This window comes from Topomyia yanbarensis, chromosome 1 (assembly GCF_030247195.1).
Source record: "Topomyia yanbarensis strain Yona2022 chromosome 1, ASM3024719v1, whole genome shotgun sequence".
Lineage (NCBI taxonomy): Eukaryota > Metazoa > Arthropoda > Insecta > Diptera > Culicidae > Topomyia > Topomyia yanbarensis.
The window spans coordinates 111,266,035-111,289,559 of record NC_080670.1 but is presented as its reverse complement, the minus strand read 5'-3'; the positions used below and the strand labels follow the sequence as shown (position 1 = coordinate 111,289,559).

The following is a 23,525-nucleotide window of genomic DNA, read 5'->3' as shown; positions in this document are numbered from 1 at the left end:
TTAAACAGTCTCGGTACCTGCCGGTTTGGATTATTAAATTAAAAGCTTTGGTTAGGATATTTGCAAAAGTGGTACAGTTATTCTTAAGAACACTAGCGGGGATCTTATCAGGACCACAACTGTTATTTTTTTCGAGGCCTTTAATCAAAAGCATCACTTCGTTTATGGTTGCAGGACGCAAGAAGATTGTTTCTTGGACGTGTTGTATATTTGTAATAGGATTTGAGTTGGGACTCGTGGGAATATTGTCAGACAATTTTTTGCCAATACTAGAGAAATATTCGTTGAAAACATTACATACTTCTTTAGTCTCAGTGACTCTGATATCATTGGAAATTAGGCTGATGGGAACATCCGACTTTGAACGACCAAAAATGGTATTAATATTTTTCCAAAGTTTTGAATGAGTTGTGTTGGATAGAAGGTTTTCAAAGTAGGCCTTTTTGCACCGCTTTTTCATCACATTAACTTTTTTAGTTATGTGTTGCAGAAGAACTTTGAGGTTTTCATCATTGGGGTTATTTTTTACTCGTTTCAGATAATTACTTTTGATTTTAATCAGTGTCCACAAATCGAAATTGATCCAGGGGCAAAAAACGCCTTTACATTTAAAAGTTTTGGAGACCGTTCTAGTGTTTTCCGCAAGTAAAGAATTGTAGGTTGTGATGATATTTGTAAGACATACATCTACATCATCAATCAACTCGATGTTTTCTATGAAATTTTGGAAGTCGTTATTGAGTTTTTCATGATTGATTATTGATTTCGTCAAATTAACGGGTTCTCTTTTTACTGCAAGTTTATATGAAGATATAATTTGAACGTGATCACTAACTATGGTGTAAACCGTGTCGTTTCGTAAGCGAGCAGCATCCTCCAGTCTACAAACAACGTGATCAAGAATATTTGAACTAGCTGGGCGAGTCGGAAATGTGTTCGTACATATGAAACCATACGATTCCAGGAGAGTTTTATAACGTGAGACGACATTGTTATTCGATAGGTTAACCGGTATATTGAGATCTCCTACAATGAAACAGGGGCGCGAATTTGAAGCGGAAGCGAGAACACTTTCAAGCTTGGCAAGGAATTGACCAATATCGTAAGATGGAGGGCGATAAAAACAATGCACATCGAAATAATGTTGCATTATGCAGAGTTCGATGTGAGCATGATGAAAGCCGTTAACAACAGTGTTCAGCACTACTCTATGAGAAATATTTTTCCTGACGTAGATAGCTACTCCACCGTTCGATTGTTCTCTACAGGAAAAAATCCCATTATAGCCCCTAATTTTAAAGATATCTTCATTGCCCGACTTGATCCACGTTTCCCCGATAACAAGCACATCAATTAATTTATTGCAACGATCCAATGTTTGCAAGATTTGATCAAATTTACAAAGCTCATTCATACCCCTTATATTCCATTGCAAAATATTCAGCGATTTACTATTATTCATTGAAACACTCGCATTATAACTGTCTATATCATCGTGAAAGAAATTTTCTATATAAGCCATTGAAATGAAGTGTAAATTATATGTAAAAGAGCAAAATGTTATAAAAGCAAGAAGCACCATTCCCTCGGGATATTGTTTGTTCGTTTTCTTTTGGGTGATGGAGAAATATTCGCAGGTAGCGAGTCTGCAGCGTCAGAAGAACCATTTGAATATAGGCTAGTTATGCGGTTTAGATCATTCCGGTTTCTAATTATTTCAGGTTTTGCTTTTTCATTTTTCTTAACAAGAACAACTCCTCGACCGGACCAGACATATTTAATGTTGAGAAACTCCTGACGCTCGCGCATTTCGTTCAATAGTTCTAAGCAAAGTGGGGTTAACTCATCGCGAATCGCAACATTTGTAGGTTTGCCATTGATGACCAGGGAATCGTCGATCGAAGTAGAGATCAGTCTACCAAACTCCTTTTTTTTGGTGAACAAAATCTCCTTTACGGTCCTATCTGTGAAAACCACTTTTATGGGAACCAAACTATTTGTTGCTTTTTTACCTGGTGACAACCTTTCGGCAGACACCACTGAGGAACGGTCTAGGTTAGCACCAATGCAATGAGCAATTTTGATAACTAATTCAACGGTATTTTCATTACAGAGGAAGGGGACTCCCAGAAAAATGGCATTGTTTGAGACGTTATCCCGAACAGTTTTGTCTAAGTTCATCTCAAGTTTGTTTACATTTTCATAAAGGCAAGATTGTTTTTTTCTTAAGGAACTTATCTCTTGTTTTAGGGCCTCGTTTTCAGATTTTAGATCTCGAAAGTCTGAGACAATTGAATCAAATTTCGTAGATAGGAAATCTTGCGAATTTTCAATAGCAGAGGTAATCGATCTAAATTCTGCCCTCAGGTTCTGCATTTCACAAGCCACAGCACTCGCGACTGTTATTTTCAACTCTGACCCGAGAGCGGCTACAATATCACTTTTGTTAGTTTTCATTTCAATAATCTTTTTATAAATGTCCGAACAGTTGGGTGTGCAAAAGTACATATTTTCTTTTACGCGACGAACGGCATTGCCAATGATATTGCGGCATTTGTAATGAGCGCTTTTAAAGCAGTACAAGCAGGTTACCAGTTTGTTTGAGTCAGTCTCCCTTTTTTTACATTCAACGCAAATAACATCATCAGTATCCATCGCAATTAAGACAAAAAAGACAAAAAAGAATACAATAATAAAGCACAAGGCACACTAGATTAAACAACTAAACTAAAATTGTACATCAAAACACAAAAAAACTTCACTATATTTGCTGGAAAGAAAAGTAATAACAGGCACGATGCAATTTCGGTTTCCGTGCAGAAGTGCCCAGTTTGAGCAAGCGATGTCCGATACCCACCTGCACCGATCAGAAGTGCATCTGAAAAAAAAATAACAATATCGTTGCCACTCACAGAGCGATACAAACAATCAGCTGCGATGATGGCTGAACACCGGGGGCAAATGATAACAGTCACTACGTTGAGACAGTCTGGCACAACGACAGAGAATTACTCACACACCTACTAACTGTTTGATTACAGCAGTACGCAGCGAAAACAGTCCTAGCCGCACCGAAACCGTCCCTTATACACAAATTACCTGCTTATATCCACAGAGCTGACCCAGAACCAACCCAAAAACACACCGGCTAGTTGGCTAGTTGTATGTAGCGAGCAAGCCCTAGCCAGATGGTAGAGCACAAGTATGAGATGTGTACGGGCTGAATACAAGAGACACCCCGGCAGATGAGCGCTTACACTATACACCGATTGCGCCACTGTGACCGCTCATATGAGAGGCAAATATAGGCAAATTGACACAGCTGATCGCTACAGATACACTATCACACCATCGCACTACTCAAAAATGGTTGAATTGCGGTACGCCGAATGCGAAACCGATATTCATGCACTTAATACACTATTTACCGACCAAAATAACACCAGCCTCCTATTCCTATCACTGCAGAAAATAATGAAACACTAATTGACATATATTTCACCAACAAAACACTTAAAAAACACACGTAAATTAACGAAAGTGTAGGAACCCTAAATGACTTGCGTTAACCACCAAAGAGCAGTGCTGCCAAAAAAGAAAAAAAGGTTATAGGGCTATATCTAGGGACTAAAGAAGAATATTTTAGGAGCATCGGTTTCTTAAAAATAAAGAAAAATATGTGCCCTGATTTTGTCAATGTCCCCGTTTTATCAGCCTAAAATTAACCAAGAGGCTGATAAAAACGGATCTTCACTGTATCCACAGGCCCGATGAGAGGGGGGGTAAGCCAGGGCAATTGCCCTGGGCCCGGGTCGTAGTTGGGGGCCCGCGCTTTTACCCAGAAGATGAGCGAACACGTCCAGTATTCATAGCAGAGCAAAAAATAGTAATAGTAATATCGTTGTAATCGCTCACCTTATTAAATTGTTATACGATGAAAGCGTAAAAATTAAAACTTTACTTGATAGTTGACATTTGTTAAAATAAACGTTCTTAAAGAAGATGTCTACATTGTGTTCAAGTTAAAAAACGAGTTTTATTGCTTGAATCTACGGAATACACTACAAAACGTTGAGAAGTCAATTCAAATTATTTTCGAAGAAAGCAATACAGCGTCAAAAAGTAATGCGAGCGCACGGACAAACGCATCCGTCCTCTTCCACGTTCGCTTCTTTGCTGGTGGTGCCGGTTGTTGGCTTGGAGACACTAGGCGCAATTGTTGTTGAGTGAATATTTGTTCCATTCAGATCCGTAGATATTGGTTTGTAGCCGTTTTTTGTTTGGCATAAGATAACGGTGTGCTGTTTACAGTTATAGTAGGCGGGCTTTTTTACCTGCAAATACACAATGTTTTCCTTTGTTCAGTGTCTTTTTGCAGAATTCGCGCATAGGAAATTACTATGGGTGCATAACCGGTGTTGTCTGATAAATCCCACTTTTCGGTTGATCCGCATAAAATGGTTTCGTATGAAGGAGTTGATTTATACGGAAGCATTTTCATCACAAGAAAACGTCAGGAACACCCGGGAAAATGCGAAGATTCAGCTGTTATGGAAGCCACTTCTCCGTCTCTTTACATAAATCTCTTAATCACGATGCCGGGGGTGTGTGGAAATAATTCATGTAAGCGCATCTCTGTGGAGCCATTTCCTATATGTACAAGGATGATGTTGTTAACGTGACAGCATTCGTTCGTGTGCGGCATGTTGTTCCGTGAAACCTAAGACTAGACGTGAAAATCGGCTTCTTATTTTTCCCTCGGCATTCTTCTTTTCGCATCTTGAATCCACTATATTGACGAAAGGCATCGTTTTTCCATGTCATGGGTGTTTAGTAAGGTTTGATAAAGTCATTTTCTGAATAATTTCAGATTATAGTGTGGATTCTGTTTTATTTTTGTTAAAGTTAATCGACCACGTATACGGTAAATGCATGACTAATACCCTTTTCACTTTGCTGCACAATTTCAGTTCAATTTACACAGTTCGAGTAAACACACGGTACGTGCCACACGTACGCTAATTTGCTCCGGGCTATCTAACGCAGTTTTAGTTATTTCGGTTCGATATTGCTAATAGCAGCTGTCGCTCGTTGTGAAGAATAGTGATCAAAAGTTGCACAGAGTGCAGTGATTGTTGAGTAGCTTGCTAATTTATCAAAAATCGCCTCTTTGAAGTGCATCAGTGCGGCATTTCATTCGCCAAGGCGGTTGCCTAGCCAACCTGCCTGATACCTTCTTTGTGATACAGCTCAAAGCAGTGCAAACGGCAAATAATACTGGCGCAAACAACTCCCCGCCAACCAGACGTGTCGCATGCCAATTATTTACCCCGCTCCCACAGGACGGTGAAGATCGGAGAAAATAAAGTTTGTGCGTTTTGTGTTAATCATCGGCTGATTTTGTGCACAGTGGTGAAGAGCTGTGGTGATACTACGACGTCGGTCGCACCGCGTGCCGCCCCGTTCCCCTCTAAACGTCTGTCGAATTTGGTGAAGTGAGTGAGTGCTTTCGTACACTGTAGCCAAGTGATAGTATCCGAAGAAATTCGGTAACCGGATTACCGCAGAGTGTTTGATTGTATAGATCCACCCAGCAGTGTTAAACAGAGGTAAATCGTGCCAATGGTTAAGATCGCTAGCTTGAATAAGATCGCTACATGGGGGTGAACGATTTCCCCCCAGATGGGGGAGGAACATCATTGCTACCCACGTTACCCTCATGGATGCAACAAGATGGGGACAGAATCCTCACGCAAACCCTTCTTCTACAAGCGGTGAGTACAACTGATGAACAGCAAAATAAAGAAAATACCACCACCCCCCCTCCACCCAAACTTCCTTCCAATCCTTTCATCATTCACAAATCTCTGCAGCAGTTATTGGGTCGAGATCCAAAAGCTCTGGTAAGTGCTTCCAAGGAGGCAAAAGGCACGAAATACACCCTTCGCACCAGCTCCCATTCGACCTACCAGAAGTTGCTAACCCTTAAACAACTAGTCGATGGCACTACCGTTGAGATTATCTCCCACCCCACTCTAAATTTTTGCCAAGGCGTTGTGTACGATGTAGACACAATTGACATGGCACCCGAAGACCTTAAAGAAAATATAGCTTCGCAGGGCATCCTGAACGTCAGGAGAATAACTAAACGAGATGGTAACCAAATCCGGAACACTCCTTTACTTGTTCTCACTTTTAAGGGACAATCTCTTCCGCCCCACGTTTTTTTCGGACTCATACGGCTTCCAGTGCGCAAATACTATCCATCACCTCGCTTATGCTATGGCTGCGCCAAATACGGACACTCCAGGAAAAACTGCCCTGAAGCCCCGATTTGCGCTACCTGTTCTGAATCACACGAAATACACACTGCCCAACCATGTAAGAAGGAGAAGTACTGCCGCAACTGCAAGGGTGATCATGGACCCACAGACCGAAACTGTCCGATATACAAAAAAGAGGAAGCGGTGATCAAATTCAAAATTGATAACAACCTTACTTATGGAGAAGCCCGAGCAGAATTCAAAAAAAATGAGGAACCATCAACTTATGCTAACCAAACTAAGTCTCTGGACAGCGAAAAGGACGAGTTAATCAGGGAACTCCGCCACGAACTGGAAAAGGCCCGGAAACAGAACGATGAAATGAAAGCCCTGCGAGATGAAGTATTAAGTCTCCGTAGGCAAGCAGCAGCCAAGCAACAGAACAACCAAACGATTGATGCCCTGAAGGCAGAACTTGGGAAATACAAAGACGCGTACAGGAAAATTTTAGGGGAGCACCTAATCAGCAAAGCTGAAAGCAAAAGTAACTCCAATGAATCCACACACAATCAACGGAGTAAAAAAGGCCGAAACTCCGGGCCTGCAACTAGTGGGGAAAGCGCCTATGAATCAACCATTCACTCTCAACTACGAACACAAATATCTTCGGATCACAACAACCAAACGCAATTCGTAACCCGGCGACGAGGGCCCGCTCCAAGAAACCCAAATTAGACGGACCTGGCGCCAGCTCTGAGAGTAGCTGCAGAAGTAGATCCCCCAGTATAAAAGAAGGTGGAACAATTCAAATTAATGTCGAGACTGAAGAGGTACATGCTATGTCCGATTAACTTTTCAAGCCTAACCAAACAACCAACACCAAAGACCAAGTATACCCACCAACGATAGAAAACCATTATCATCCTGCTGCAGAGTACCATTATCCCTCTCTCCAAACCTCCCTTCCAAACCCCGCACCAAATCCCACATCAACCGACACCGGAAACAGCGCGACTATGGCAGAAGGCCATTCAATTAACACCGTCACTGGCTCATCTTCGCAAAAACGTAACAAGGCGGCTATGGTAGAACAACAACGAAACACAACATACCCGTTAAGATTTCTGGGTAGCCGCAGCCCCGTCAGTGCGGACGCTACACTCACACCGGAACTGACGGACAACCTGCGACGCCCAGAGATCGCCGGAAGAGAGACGCATAAGGGACTTAGTGCCTATTCCTCTAAGGAATTACCGAATCTAACTACCAAACCAATCACTGCCAAGAACCCTGAACGAATGCACCGATGCAAACAAAAGAGCAACCGAATAGCCACGGAAGACCATCAAATGCAACATACCGTTTCTCTGTCCCTGACCACGCAATACAACAAAACGGCTATGACAGACGGCCTCCCGCACCACATTGCAACACGAGACACAAAACCCCAAACGATGAACCCATCGGCTTTGCCAGGTGACAATATTTCAACATACCCGCTCAGGTTCCTGGGTAGCCGCGGCCCCGTCAGTGCGGACGCTACACTCCCACCGGAACTGACGAACAACCCACGATGCCCAGGAATCACCGGAAGAGAGACGCACAAGGGACCTAGCGCCTATTCCTCTATGATTTTTTTTGGACCTAAGGCAAACAATAATTCAACATACCCGCTCAGGTTCCTGGGTAGCCGCGGCCCCGTCAGTGCGGACGCTACACTCTCACCGGAACTGACGGACAACCCACGACGCCCAGGATCCGCCGGAAGAGAGACGCACAAGGGACTTAGCGCCTATTCCTCTATGGATTTTTTTGGACCTAAGGCAAACTCAAATTTTACTCTGAACACTACACAGAAACGTAACCAGATTTCAAGGAGAAATCAAGCAGCTATGATAGAGTATCTTCCACAAATACCTTCAATCTGCACACTCCATCTGACCGCCACCGACAAATTTAAACCGCAACTGGGAGCACAACTCCATACGGCAACCTGAAACTTTGGAGACCTCTCATCAAAAGCACAAATGGCTGAACAAGTAATCGTAGAACAACACAGACACAATGAACCGCACCGCGAACCAGAAGCACAAAACATTCCAGAGACCAATAGATCCGACTCAGAATCTAGTGATACAACACCATCGAACACATTTGCCATCCAATGGAACATCAACGGCCTACGTACCCACCGAAACGAACTGCAAATCCTACTAACCCAGTATCAGCCAACAGTAGTCTGCCTACAAGAAACTAACGCGGAAGAACACAGTACCACAGTTAACTACATCGGAAGATCCTATCACCTTCTATTAGGACCTTGCTCCACTCACGGCAGACAAGGGGTAGGATTAGCGGTTAAGGATGGCACTGCCTTCGAACGAATACAAATAAACACCAACATACAGGCAGTGGCAATACAGCTTCACACGCCGTCGAAACTGACTGTGGCCTCAGTATATCTGCCACCAAGAGATAAAAATGCTGCTGATAACTTAAAACACCTATTGGAAGAACTACCGAAACCACTTATCCTCTTGGGTGATCTGAACGCCCACCACTCCGCTTGGGGTAGTCGATTGACAAAAACAAAAACTGATGCACAGAAAAGAGGCAATTCGATTCTGGAAACAGTAGTTAATAAAAGCATGGTAGTATTAAATGACGGATCTCACACCCGAGTCGATCCATCCACCGGCAGCACGCAAGCGTTAGATGTATCAATCTGTTCAACATCCATATCAGGCAATTTCATCTGGAAAACACTTCCAGATTGCGCAGACAGTGACCACTTCCCCATTAAAATTGATACATCCGGAACATCAGATGAACCAAGGCGACGACGAAGATGGATCTACGAAAGAGCAAACTGGGATTTGTACGAAAAACTAATCAGCAGCTCCATTCGTCCCGGCCAGATAATGACAGTCGAAGACTTCACCAGAAAAGTGATAGCCGCCGCCGAAGCTAGTATCCCTCGAACCAGTGGTAAACCAGGACCCAAGGCAGTGGTCTGGTGGAACGCAGAGGTAGAACAAGCAGTCAAAATTCGAAGAAAGAAACTGCGTGCTCTCCGTCGCATTACGGACGGTGACCCCAACAAAGTAGCAGCTCTCCAGTCTTTCCACGAAGCTCGATCTGCCTGCCGCAAAATCATCTCGGAAGCCAAACAGAAAAGCTGGGAAGATCTAGTACAGAGCATCAACCCCGAGAGCCCCTCAACACAGATATGGAATCGGATTAATCAGCTCCAGGGTAAAAGGCGCTCAAACACGGTCACTCTAAGCCTTCCAAGTGGTATTACCAATAATGGGCAGAAAGTGGCGGACGCATTCGCAGAGGAATACCAGAAAAAATCCGCAAACGCCAACTATAATGAAAAGTTTCGTAAGAAGAAAGCCGCACTGCTAAATACATTACCAAAATCAAGTCGACCGAACCTATTTAAACGCTTCAATGCAGATTTCTCTATGGACGAGCTGATGTGGGCCCTCTCCAAGGGTGGTGGAGCATCAACAGGACCTGATAATGTCGGATACCCTTTACTGCAACGACTTCCTTTCTCCACTAAAGTAGTTCTGCTCGATTTGTTTAACCAGGTGTGGGACTCTGGCACCTTCCCGGAGCAGTGGAAAGAAGGAATGGTAATCCCGATTCCAAAACCGGAGGGAGACCACTGCAGTCCAGTCGGTTATCGCCCCATCACTCTCCTGAGTTGCATAGGCAAATTATTCGAACGCCTAGTGAATCGTCGTCTAATTACTGAACTGGAAGACAACGAAAGACTGGATCGTCGCCAACATGCATTTCGCCCGGGAAGAGGTGTCGAGTCCCATCTAGCACAGATGGAATCGTCCATTCGTATTAATGAAAATCAGCATGCCGAGATAGTCTCCCTCGACATATCCAAAGCGTACGATACGACCTGGAGACTTGCTATTCTCCGAACTCTTGCAAGCTGGAAAATCTCTGGCCGATTATTTAACATCCTATCAAGCTTCCTATCCGATAGAACCTTCCGGGTATCAGCGAACGGAGCGTCCTCCAGCCGCTGCGTGGCAGAAAACGGTGTTCCGCAGGGATCCATTCTATCCGTTACTCTCTTTCTCGTCGCGATGGAACCGGTTTTTGCAGTAATCCCAGCTGATGTCGAAATTCTGCTATATGCGGATGATGTACTACTAGCAGTTAGAGGAACAAACCCTGGGCAAATACGATGTCAACTGAGAAAAGCTGTCAATGCGTTTGTCTATTGGGCCGCCAATGTTGGTTTCGAAATCGCACCATCAAAATCTAAGCTACTTCACATCTGCAACGTAAGGCATCGCAAGCGTGGCCGGGCCATCAAAATAAATAAGACTCCGATTCCCTGTTTAAGGAAGATGAGGATACTAGGAGTGCTTGTGGACTCTAAACTTAACTATCTGCAGCATTTCACAGCCATCAAGAACAGCTGTACCAAAAGAATTAATATCTTACGGATTTTGGGCTCTCGATTAAAAAGAAGTAGCCGATCAACGCTTTTGTCAGTCGGTTTCGCACTAGTTGTCTCCAAGTTATTTTTTGGACTGGGTCTCACCAGCAGCAACCACGAGGCGATGGAAAGAATGCTTGCTCCAGTATACAACGAAGTGATACGCCAGGCCTCAGGTGCCTTCCGAACGAGTCCAATATCCTCAATTATGGCTGAAGCAGGTTGCCTGCCGTTCAGACTATTGCTAGTTCAGCGACTAGTGCAGCTAGTAACACGTCTAACCGAAAAAAATGCCGACGTGGCGGAATATCCAGTAGCCAAAAGATCAGTAGAACTTTTCCACCGAACCACTGGATACTCCGTGCCAAAAACATGCATTCTTCGTAGACTTACTGATAGGGAGTGGTATAGCCAAACAACAAAAATCGATGACGAAATACGAAGAAACGTCCAAGCCGGTACATCCTGTCAGATAGCCGTACCAAAGTTCCAGGACTTTATAAACAACCACTACGCTACGCACGAACAAATCTACACCGACGGCTCCAAGGAGGACGAGAAAGTAGGTGCAGGTCTAGTGACAAACAGGGAAAAAATCTGCTATACTCTACCGGGACCCTGCAGCGTATTCTCAGCCGAGGCATATGCACTGGCTTCTGCTGCTTCAATGACAGACGAACATTACGAGACAATCATACTAACCGACTCCGCTAGCTGTCTTGACGCCCTCCGCGGAGGCCGCTCGAGGCACCCGTGGATCCAACAACTGGAACGTGCACTCGAAGGACGAAAAATCACGCTCAGCTGGATTCCAGGACATGCAGGTATTTCCGGTAATGTAGAAGCGGACAGGCTTGCGAACGAAGGAAGAACTGGTAACCCAATGAACATTCCAATTCCTTCTCAAGACGTTGTACGCTTCATCAAGAAGAAAATATGGGACACTTGGCAAAGTGAATGGAACCGCACTCCATCGTTTTTGCGACAGGTAAAACCGAACGTAGGAAAAAATGCAGATAGAAAATGTGCATCGGAACAGCGCACCCTAACCAGACTCAGAATCGGGCATAGTCGTTTTAGCCATTCATACATAATGCTAGCACAATCCCCGCCGAATTGTTGCTACTGTGGAATTCCAATAACAGTGAAACATATTCTAGTGGACTGCCGAGGATATGTTCAGATTCGACAACAGTGCAGTATCAACGGATCAGTTACGGAAATTTTAGCGAACGACGACAACAGAGAGAAGGCAGTACTACGCTTCATTAAAGAAACGAAGCTCGAGATTTGAGCGACAAATGTGTCTCTATCCCCATCTATATCTATACCCATCTACCCTATTCTTTCCATTGACACGAATGCCACAACCGTGGTAAAATGTCATAAATAAACAAAAAAAAAAGTTCAATTTAGTCATTTTTACTTTTTAACGATAATAATTTTATTTGTCAAAATTAATAACAATCTTTTCCTATCAATATAGTAACACTGCCAAACATCATTTCGCTATCCCTGCAGTAACATTGCGTATATATATATATATATATATATATATATATATATATATATATATATATATATATATATATATATATATATATATATATATATATATATATATATATATATATATATATATATATATATATATATATATATATATATATATATATATATATATATATATATATATATATATATATATATATATATATATATATATATATATATATATATATATATATATATATATATATATATATATATATATATATATATATATATATATATATATATATAATTTATACCGATACGAAACGAAACTCTAAATGAAGCCTCTACTGTAATCTCTAAACGAACTAACGGCATATTCCGACAGAGCCTGTTCAATATACATAGACGGCCATCATGAAAAAAAGGGAATCAAAACAAAATACACATACATACAAGTAAGTTTATTCGGTGCGCGGATTTTAATGTAGTTTATAAAATTAAAGGGTTGTGTACAGGACACGACCACGGTGACATTGAAAATGTAGCTTTTTTCAAGAGCGTGCAAATGTATTTTATCTATCACACATATCGACTCAAGTTCTTGCTCACTCGCCTGTTTTTTATGTTACAATTTGCTATATACCCTCCCCATTAAAACATAATTTATTGAAGGTCTTTTAACGGTGATCTATTAATTAATCAAGTATCTCACTAGGTGATTGGCATTATATGGCTAATCCATCTAGTAAAAATAGGCTGGTCTGTCCAGAAAATATATTTAAAAGAAAAGTTCCATATTTAGAACCGTGACGAGGAAGCCCACGCCCAGCAACGGAAATATACAGATTCTTCATGAAATATGAAATTTCATTTTCCATTTAAATTTTCAATAATGTATTAATGAACTTAAGTAAACAATCTTAAGGTTAAGTATTTCTTGATCGATTAGTGGTGAAAAAAAAGAAATTATTTGATAAATTACATTGTTATGCAACGTTCGCACTACCAGTTAAAACGGGTTTTATGCTATCTTGGTGACATTTTCTCTCGTTGCTAATTATTAAAACGTGTTATAACTCTGTAGTGTAAACATTGTATTATTAAACCAATTCTGCAGCGTTTTATGTTATATAGGTGTTTTATGTGGTAATAGGACTGACATAATTATATCTTCAGTACAGCGGTTTGTTGCATAATTTCAAACAGATATATTTTAAAATTTAAATTAGTATACCTAACCGTTCAATTTGTTGTATACTTTAAAACGCAATTAGAACTGTGTTTTAACTACATAGGGCAGGACAGATACTCTGACTGGATAAACTGGGAAAACAATTTTAAGTCCAGTAACGATTAAGACATGGCTTGAATTTGAATCGAAAAAGAACACCCGCCTAAACTGCTGCTGGGACGGTAAGTTCTGTTTTAAAATTTTCCGTTGTGTACAGTACGAAACAAAAGTGTTTGAAATTAGAAAACAAAAAGTTCTGCTGGGAATGTGATTGTTTCCGATGCAATTACACTCAGGTTTTTTTACGCATGGGATACAGGCCGTGCAAATGAAAACCGCCTAAATTTAAAAAAAACGCGTAAATGAAAACCGCGGAAATTTCAAAATTCGCGTAAAAAATACCGCGTAATAAAACCTGAGTGTACTCCCCTATATAAAATACTACGCTGCTGAACAGTGCAATAACTACAGAAGCACGTTGTCAGATGCCTTACTGATAAAAAACTAGGAGTGGGTAATGTCCGGGACGTAACCGCGGTGTTGACGTAGGACTAAACTTGGGCATATCATATGACATTCATGGATAATTTGAGCCAATGCACTTTTTGAATGAATGTTTACTGGAAATTTCATGTCGAATGAGATTGCCACATTCACTGATTTTCTAGGACTTGCAAAAACCTTCGGGTTTGTAGATTAATTTGATAAACGTTTGCTTATATGAATCACTGGTAAATGTACACAAGAATTGACAGGCGCAAACTTATTAAATGGAACTTTCTAATTCAATTCTTTCTCCATTATGTTTTCATCCTAAAAAGAACGGTTTGTAGATAACTATGTTTGGTGATACCAGACGAGAATCCTTGCTAACGATTCGAACCTTGCCCGAATTCGCTTCTGCTGCGTACATACACGAACATTCCCCTTTCGCAGCTCACATCGAATGAGCATTGTATGTCGGAATGCGATCTCTTTTATAAACTTCTTAGTGCAGATGGTAGTCCATCCCTTTGTGCGACAAATGAAAATATTTTCATCATTCGTTTTGGCGTGGCATTCGCTTAGTAGCAGGGTTGCCACATTCACTAATGTTCTAGAAAGATTTGCATTGTAGATTAATTCGATAAACATTGGTTTATATGTGTCATTGATAAAGTACAGCAGACTTGACAGGCGCAAACTCAATCCAAGTTATTAAAAGGAGTTTTCTAAATAAATTCTTTCTCCATTATATTTTCATCCTAATAAGAACGGTTTGCAGATAACTATTTTTGGTGATACCAGACGAGTACATACACCAGATGCGTACATACACGAACATTCCCCTTTCGCAGCTCACATCGAATGAGCATTGTATGTCGGAATGCGATCTCTTTTATAAACTTCTTAGTGCAGATGGTAGTCCATCCCTTTGTGCGACAAATGAAAATATTTTCATCATTCGTTTTGGCGTGGCATTCGCTTAGTAGCAGGGTTGCCACATTCACTAATGTTCTAGAAAGATTTGCATTGTAGATTAATTCGATAAACATTGGTTTATATGTGTCATTGATAAAGTACAGCAGACTTGACAGGCGCAAACTCAATCCAAGTTATTAAAAGGAGCTTTCTAAATAAATTCTTTCTCCATTATATTTTCATCCTAATAAGAACGGTTTGCAGATAACTATTTTTGGTGATACCAGACGATTACATACACCAGATGCGTACATACACGAACATTCCCCTTTCGCAGCTCACATCGAATGAGCATTGTATATCGGAATGCGATCTCTTTTATAAACTTCTTAGTGCAGATGGTAGTCCATCCCTTTGTGCGACAAATGAAAATATTTTCATCATTCTTTTTGGCGTGGCATTCGCTTAGTAGCAGGGTTTCCACATTCACTAATGTTCTAGAAAGATTTGCAAAAACCTACGGGTTTGTAGATTAATTCGATAAACATTGGTTTATGTGTCACTGCTAAAGTACAGCAGACTTGACAGGCGCACACTCAATGCAAGTTATTAAATGGAACTTTCTAATTCAATTCTTTCTCCATTATGTTTTCATCCTAAAAAACTGTGACACCCATATTTATAGGTTTTAGCATTAATGTTGATTCGCATTAAAAGTAGTTTTTGAACTTTTTAAACAAGTTTTACATAGCAAACAAGGTATCAATAGCAAGCGTTGAACGTTTTCCTTTCGATTTATGAAACAAAATTAGTAATTCCTTGAGTAGGAGAAAAGTTATTAGAGTTCAAAGTGTACGTAACGCATCCGTTTTGAAAATTTTGAAATGACACCCAGTATAGTAAAGAAAGACGTAAGTCCTACGTCAAAATATGAAACATATGAAAACCAATAGGCTCTTTACCCTAGGCAGCTACAATGCGCCGTAAACATGGATTAACAAGTTACAACGCACACGCATGCATAAAAATAAATATATTTTATTCAAACGCAACACTCTTAAGCAGCACACACCGTATTGAATTAAATCCAAACCACCCCGCCCACCCACTTTGCAAATCATTCTGTGACACCGTGCTGGTACCCGAAAAATCCGCACACGGCCACCGCTGCCGAAAATGCATAGCGTCTACCGCTTATTGTAGTGCCCACACGCTGCAGCCATGATCTTACCCGTTCGACATAAGAACAAAAACTGATTCAAACGGGTACGCGTCACCTCTATTTATAAACTAACCGTATATGGTTTAGTCACATAGGTGCGAGTGTGTGCAAATGCCAACGTTGCCGAAAATCGATAGCGCTTATTGCATCGCCCGGAGACGATGTTGTTCGTATGAGACAAGAGCAACAACTGATTTAAACGGACATGCGTCGCTTCTATTTATGACTTTTCGTCTTTCATTGAGTCACTAAGCTGCCCTCTTTTGACGGCTGTGTCTGAGAAATCTGCCTCACGAATGGTAATTTTCCCGTTTTTCGTGAACTTTTTAATTTTACCAATTTCCAAAAGTCTACTTTTATTGGGGAGATATTAAATTATTACCAATATTTAAGTTAGGTGTTTCTGAATCGGTTGGTGTATGAATGATTAAAATCCATCTAGTAATATCGGAGTTATAAGCGTGCAAACCTTACATAGTTTCGTTACATGGGAGATAGTTTAGATTTTAGAATGACACCTAGCCCCAGATAGTGGAGTAAGACATTTTTAATGTCAAAACCGGGTCGCGGAAGTTTACGCGTTTTAGGCTATTTTAGTGATTTTAGTTTTATTTAAGCAAAAAAAGGAACGGTAAGTACTTCAAAATATATGCAGAAGAGTGTGTAAAGTTGGCTATGATTTTAAAAAACTATATTTATTTGAAAGAGACTAACCGACAAAAACAATACATTCAACATCAAAGGTTATTGACCTCGCTGACCTACTTTTTAGACTGAGTGTTATTTTTTATGCTGCGATGCAAGTGTGTTGATTGGATCTTGCAATGATGAGGTACTTTATGAATCGTTTTATCTTGTTAGCCTACTTTAATACCTTCGGCGTTCATAGCTCGGTAAATTACTGTTGCCCTTGATTCTTGCGCTGTTTATATATACAATTGACCATCGACTCAAGCCTATTGGCGAGGAGGTGTTTCTTTATTTATTTATTTTCGTTAACCTACTAATGACTTCGAAATACATAGCTCGACTGTTTAAGTTTTTGAACGGCAGGCTGTTTGTGACAGGGAGAGGTTTGTTTTTCGATATTGTTCCATCTTCCCTGCTCTCTACCGTTTCTTTAATTTCGATGCGTGATACACGCCTAACATTTTGTTTGTTTTTGTATTTTTAAGTTCATAACAACATGTTCCATGTTGGGCGCCAATTTGTAACGTTTAAGTTGCCTAACGGTTAGGCCGATACGATACGAAACGATACGATACGATACGGTAACTCAAAAATGTGCCAACCGTTGGAACCTGTTATTAGAATCGGCAACGTTCAAGAGTGGAACTTTACTCCTTAACTAACGATACGAAACGAAACGGTACTCCACTGCCAAAAAAAAGCCACTTTCTTCCGTTGCGGACCGGCTTCAACCAAACCCTAATGTTTAGTCAAATCATTAACAAATCCGCTTAAGCGCCAACACAACCCAGCAAGGATTGTGATGCGGAAATGCGTGTGAATGCCTTCCTGGTTGGTTCGCTCAGGGCGGGTCTTACGATCGCGGTACGAAACTCAAACTCCCTAAAAATCGATACACTGTAGGAAATGGAAAGTTCATCTAGTGGAATTAAATTTATACTGAAACTTGCATTTTAGTTTTCGCTCACATCCAGAAGCTAAGTGTGGGCTTTCAAAAAGGTTTGTACTATTAAGCCACACTTCAGTTTAGTTAGTTGTTTTTACCTGTTATAGATTTGCAACGATTCAAACAATGAATCTTGCAATTAGTCTACATATGTCGGCGACTTGTTGTGCCTTTTAGACACAGAATGATTTAATTAGGCATGGTTTTACAGATCACTACAATTTTTGCTTACGGTTCGTGATTAACAATAATCGCACTTGACGACGCCGTATCGTTCGTATATCACGATCAATAATTGCTTTTTATGTTTTATCAATTCGCACTAGTATAAAAATATTTCCAAGTCCTCAGACTACTTATTACTTCACTTTACACTTTATAAGATTTTTGGTTCTGTGGCCAACTAAATTTGGAAACAACTGCCTAGCTCGACGACTAATATGCAAGAGGTATCAATTGATGCCTCAAGAAGGCTATCCGAATGTATTTAGCGACAGATGGCTTGTTCTGATTCACTAATTATAATTTGTAACTGATTTACAGCGAGTATGAGAGCTTATCTGATGAGATAAAATTAATTATATTTTTAATGAATCTAACGCTTCGCAATTTTGGTTGTGGTCCGGGCTAGATGAGCCATGTACTAAAATTGACCGCAGTAACGTTTCACTGCTAACGCATATATTATGGTATGCAAATATCACGAACCTACATTGCAAATACTGTTATATATATATATATATATATATATATATATATATATATATATATATATATATATATATATATATATATATATATATATATATATATATATATATATATATATATATATATATATATATATATATATATATATATATATATATATATATATATATATATATATATATATATATATATATATATAGCTAAAACAAGTTCTTCAGTATCCCCCCCCCCTCCTCTCTAGCATCTTCCTTGGCCCAGGTACCCCTCCCCACACAACATCAAGCACAAAATCCACCCCATGATCATCTCGTTGATGGAGGGTATGTCAAAAACGAATCCGTCGCTTGAATAGATAAGGATTACTTCATTACCACCCCCTCCCTTTCGTTGTCAACCAACCCACCACGGCCATTTTATTAGTGGAAGAAATATATATCAAATACTATATGGAAATATAAATAATTCTTTAACTCACACCTCTCCTACCAAAACCTTAAAATGAACATCTCCTTAGGGGAAGGAATACGTATGGTAAATTTCATCAAGATCGGACTTGTAGTTTAGAAGTAGTTAACGGACATACATACAAACATTGATTATTATTTGATTTTTGTACTTATATTTATATATTATGTAAAAAATAAAATATATATATATATATATATATATATATATATATATATATATATATATATATATATATATATATATATATATATATATATATATATATATATATATATATATATATATATATATATATATATATATATATATATATATATATATATATATATATATATATATATATATATATATATATATATATATATATATATATATATATATATATAAAAAATGAAGATTATGGATACAGAGAAGATCCGTTTTTATCAGCCCCTTGGTTAATTTTAGGCTGATAAAACGGGGACATTGACAAAATCAGGGCACACATTTTTCTTTATTTTTAAGAAACCGATGCTGCTAAAATATTCTTCTTTAGTCCCTAGATATAGCCCTATAACCTTTCCTGATTATTTAGTTTAAATTTTTCTTAAGTGGGTAGTGCCCATCAAACTGCTAACTATCAATTTTCATATGATGGTGATAAAATCGCGTCATAAAGCTGATAAAATCGGGGGTAGATAAAATCGGAGGCTGATAAAATCAGGAGCTGCTAAAATCGGGTCTTCACTGTAATAAAGAATGAATGTAGTCATTAATTTTTACTTAGGGAGACGACCGGAGTAAGATTTATAGGATTTTCGGCTTTTGCGGTCTGATTAATCAGAACGGGTGATTTATACTGCCCGACGTTTCGGCCACTGGTTAGGGCCTTTTTCAAGGGAAACTATAATTTATTCACGGTTACAAATAACATATTTAAAAACGGAAATACAATTTGTTACTCACTACGTTATCGTTCTTCGTTTGAGCGTCGTTTGCCGACGATCGGAGGTTTTTTAAATAAACTTCAAATATGCCGTTATGGTGGGTAGAATTGTTCAGTTTTCCCATCAGTCTTCTTAACCACTGTGCACGACTCAAAGACACTTTAGAAGATGGTTGGGGCAATGTGAGATGGTAATGAGTGTGAGATCAATTTTGGCTGAGTACGTTTAGGAGTGGGCAGTGAGATGACGGCTAGTCTGTGTGTTGTCTCTGCAATCTGATGGATTTTGAGGCTTTGGCTGTGTGGAGTATTCCAGCGTAAGTAGTACTCAAGCCATCTACATCTCTGCGGTAGTTTACTTTGTTGGATGTGTTGGTAATATGACACATCTCCAATATTGGTAGAGCTGTAGTTCGATAGCTACGATCAATATTTTTTGTTTTGGTCAGATCGAAGTTATGTTGTTGCTGTATGATGTGATCAATGAGGGCCGTTTTTTCGCCTGAGTATGTTGTTGAAATATATTTCCTATCAAATCCTGTGCTGGATATTTTGTTGATGTTGGATTTGTGTACATTGAGCCGTATTTTTAACGGCTTCTTTGTCATCCCAATGTAAATCATTGGACATCCCTCACACGGAATGATCCGTGACTGTTGGAGCAGTGCACAGTGGCACCTATTCATACAAAGTTGTGACAAAATTATAAAAATTGGTCTATATGGCTAAAACTTGTGGTTTTACCTAATTTTGGGTCGCTGAATCCATTTCTGCTATCCGTTTTGAAATTCCATATTTCATTTTTTCGACTACTTTTATGTAAACCCATTTGAATGCGTTGGTCGTTAAAGGTCGTTATCGTTTCCTATCACATCGGATAGCAGAAATGGTTGCCAAACTAGTAAAAATCAGTAATATGATGTTCTTTAGGCAACCAATTTGTGAGGAGATTTATGAGCTATAGGGCGTCTCCATGTGGGTATTTTCAAAAATATAGATATACCAACTTCGGCGCAAAAATGCGCAAGATGAGCCCTGCATATCTTGAAACTACACTAAATTTTGAGTCAGATTCATGATAAGTAACCCATGGGAGACCATCTCAAAAATTGGAAGACGTATAAAGATAAATTACTGATATGATATGAAATTTTTCAATTGGGTTTTTTTGATGCAGTACAAACGTAAATTAGTTTTGTACAAAAATCTCACATTTATAGTTTAGCATATTCATTCTTCTTTCCAATGAATTTAAAGTCGCTCCAACTGGCTGTGTAGTTCTTGAGATATCGCCATTTGAAATTCTAAGGTACTAACAATTCTAATTAATTGAATTGAACAGAAATCCTCGACATCACTTGCTTCAACGACATGTTAAAAATTCGTTTTTCGTCCGATTATAGTAAAATTTTAAAATACCTTTATTCAAACTGAGAGAAAAATAAAATAAATATTTACAAAAGAATTACAAGACATTGATTTTTGGGGTTTTGTCACTCGTCGTGCCACTGTGCGGTGGTACAAGGTCTTTGGTTGATCGAAGCAGGCTGTTGGTGGATAGGAGAGATTTTTGTGCCAGTTTGATGAATGGATAATCTTCTTTCAAAATCCTGATTATTGCGGGAGTGAGCTGTGGAATGTGAGGAAAGACCTGTACATTAGACCTATCCACATTTTGAAAAAGTTTTGAAATATACATGGGTCAGCTCAAATTTTTGTTCTAGGTGTGAATTTAAGAATTTTCGCCTAAAATGGCCTCATTTGGACATGATTTAGAGGTGTCTCCAATCAAAAATCGTGTTTTTGCTATGGTTCCATAGGAAAATCACTTACACTCTGATTTGATAGGTCCTACACGTCCACATATCATCAAAGGTTGTTCCTTACATATATCTTAACATGTTTTAACAGGTGAACATAGCTCTAATCGCAATAGAAAATTTGTTAACTGGATTTTTATATAGAGAAGAATACCAAAATCAAGAAAAAATACTACTAATTTTCCTTGGTTTTGATACTCCTAAACGTACTCAGCCAAAATTGATCTCACACTCATTACCATCTCATATTACCCCAACCATCTTCTAAAGTGTCTTTGAGTCGTGCACAGTGGTTAAAAAAGACTGAACAATTCTACCCACCATAACGGCATATTTGAAGCTTATTTAAAAAAAAACTTCCGATCGTCGGCAAACGACGCTCAAACGAAGAACGATAACGTAGTGAGTAACAAATTGTATTTCCGTTTTTAAATATGTTATTTGTAACCGTGAATAAATTACAGTTTCCCTTGAAAAAGGGGATAACCAATGGCCAAAACGTGACCAGTAGTATAAATCACCCGTTCTGATTAATCAGACCACAAAAGCCGAAAATCCTATAAAGTAGTCATTATTTTTTCCCAAGCTGGGTACAAATTCCTGAAACAATTTCGCAATAAATGTCTTATACTTACAGATTCGAGTCTTCATTTACAATAAGCTGTTGACCCCATATTGACAGCATAGGATCAACCATACCCTGTTTACATTTAGTTTGGAAACTGAAATCAAACGTAATATAGCCATTTAGTATAGAAATTTTACTATAAAACAATATAAAATAGCGTGTTTGGTCCACCATCAAGAATACAGTGAGGGATAATAGACAATCATTTTTGATATAAAAACCGCTCTACATTTTTCGCTTCCTTTGCAAAATTTTTAAAAAAATGCTATCAAAAAGATGGCTGGGATATAACAGAAGTGAAATAGAATACACCTAGACTGTTAATTCGAATGAAACATTTTTTACTATCTTCTGCATGGTTGCATTAAAACGAGAATAAATCCAAATATAATGGTACCCGTACATTATTACTGGAAATATATCGCATGTTTGCATTACATTCACATAAACCACATGCGATGCGTGGCTAATTTGAAATGTTAGGCTTGCTCCGAAGTTTCAACCAGCTAGGTTATTTTCGAGTGGGTAGTTCTATCTATACAACTCACATTACCCATCGGCCCTGATTATTGAAATGAATGTGGATTCTCGCAATAACTCTGCAATTTTGTTTTTGTTGGAGACAAACCACTGCGAAATACGACCTGGGAGCAGAAACCCATTGGATCCATTCTTGGCTGAGATACTTCAACCCGCCGGATGCCACACGGCCTATAGGCTGTTTTTTCAGAGAAAGATACTCACTGAAATATGAATGCAGGAAGGGCTTCATAGCACGAGTCGCATGACACTATGGAATTGGGGTTCCCTGTTTGGGGGTTTTTACCACCGGAATAGGTTGTCCGTAATGTAATTCTGAGCCGGTTTAAACGACCACTACCGACACTACACGGCTTATCTAGGTTATTCGGAGAAGGAAGCTGACATTGAAGGACGGATTTCATAGATGGCCGAACAGCTGAACTCTGCAAATATCACGTATGATAATAACGGACAGCGAATATAGTACCATGACATTACTTTTAATAAAGTATTTAACATTTTAACGACATTCAATTAGCTAGAGAATACTGGGTAGGGAAAGTTATGAAACTTAGAGCCATAGTACTCAAGTGAGAGCAAGTATGTGAAGTAAACAGATCGGAAAACTAGAAGTGGCAGGGTCATTAGAACAGGCTTAATATTATACGGGCTTAATCTTTGTCTTCTGTTAATGAGGGTCGAGCTTAGGCAGAATAACTACGAATCA

At 39.3% G+C, this 23,525-nt stretch overlaps 1 protein-coding gene across 1 annotated transcript in view; it reads right to left on the bottom strand.

Moving 5' to 3' along the window:
• Window positions 1-23,525, bottom strand: part of LOC131694260 (syntaxin-binding protein 5) — a 2,823,745-nt gene that overhangs the window by 442,162 nt on the left and 2,358,058 nt on the right. Inside the window, exon 20 of the mRNA XM_058982823.1 lies at window positions 22,284-22,370. Coding sequence (XP_058838806.1) covers window positions 22,284-22,370 — 87 coding nt within the window. The remainder of the gene's footprint in view (window positions 1-22,283; window positions 22,371-23,525) is intronic.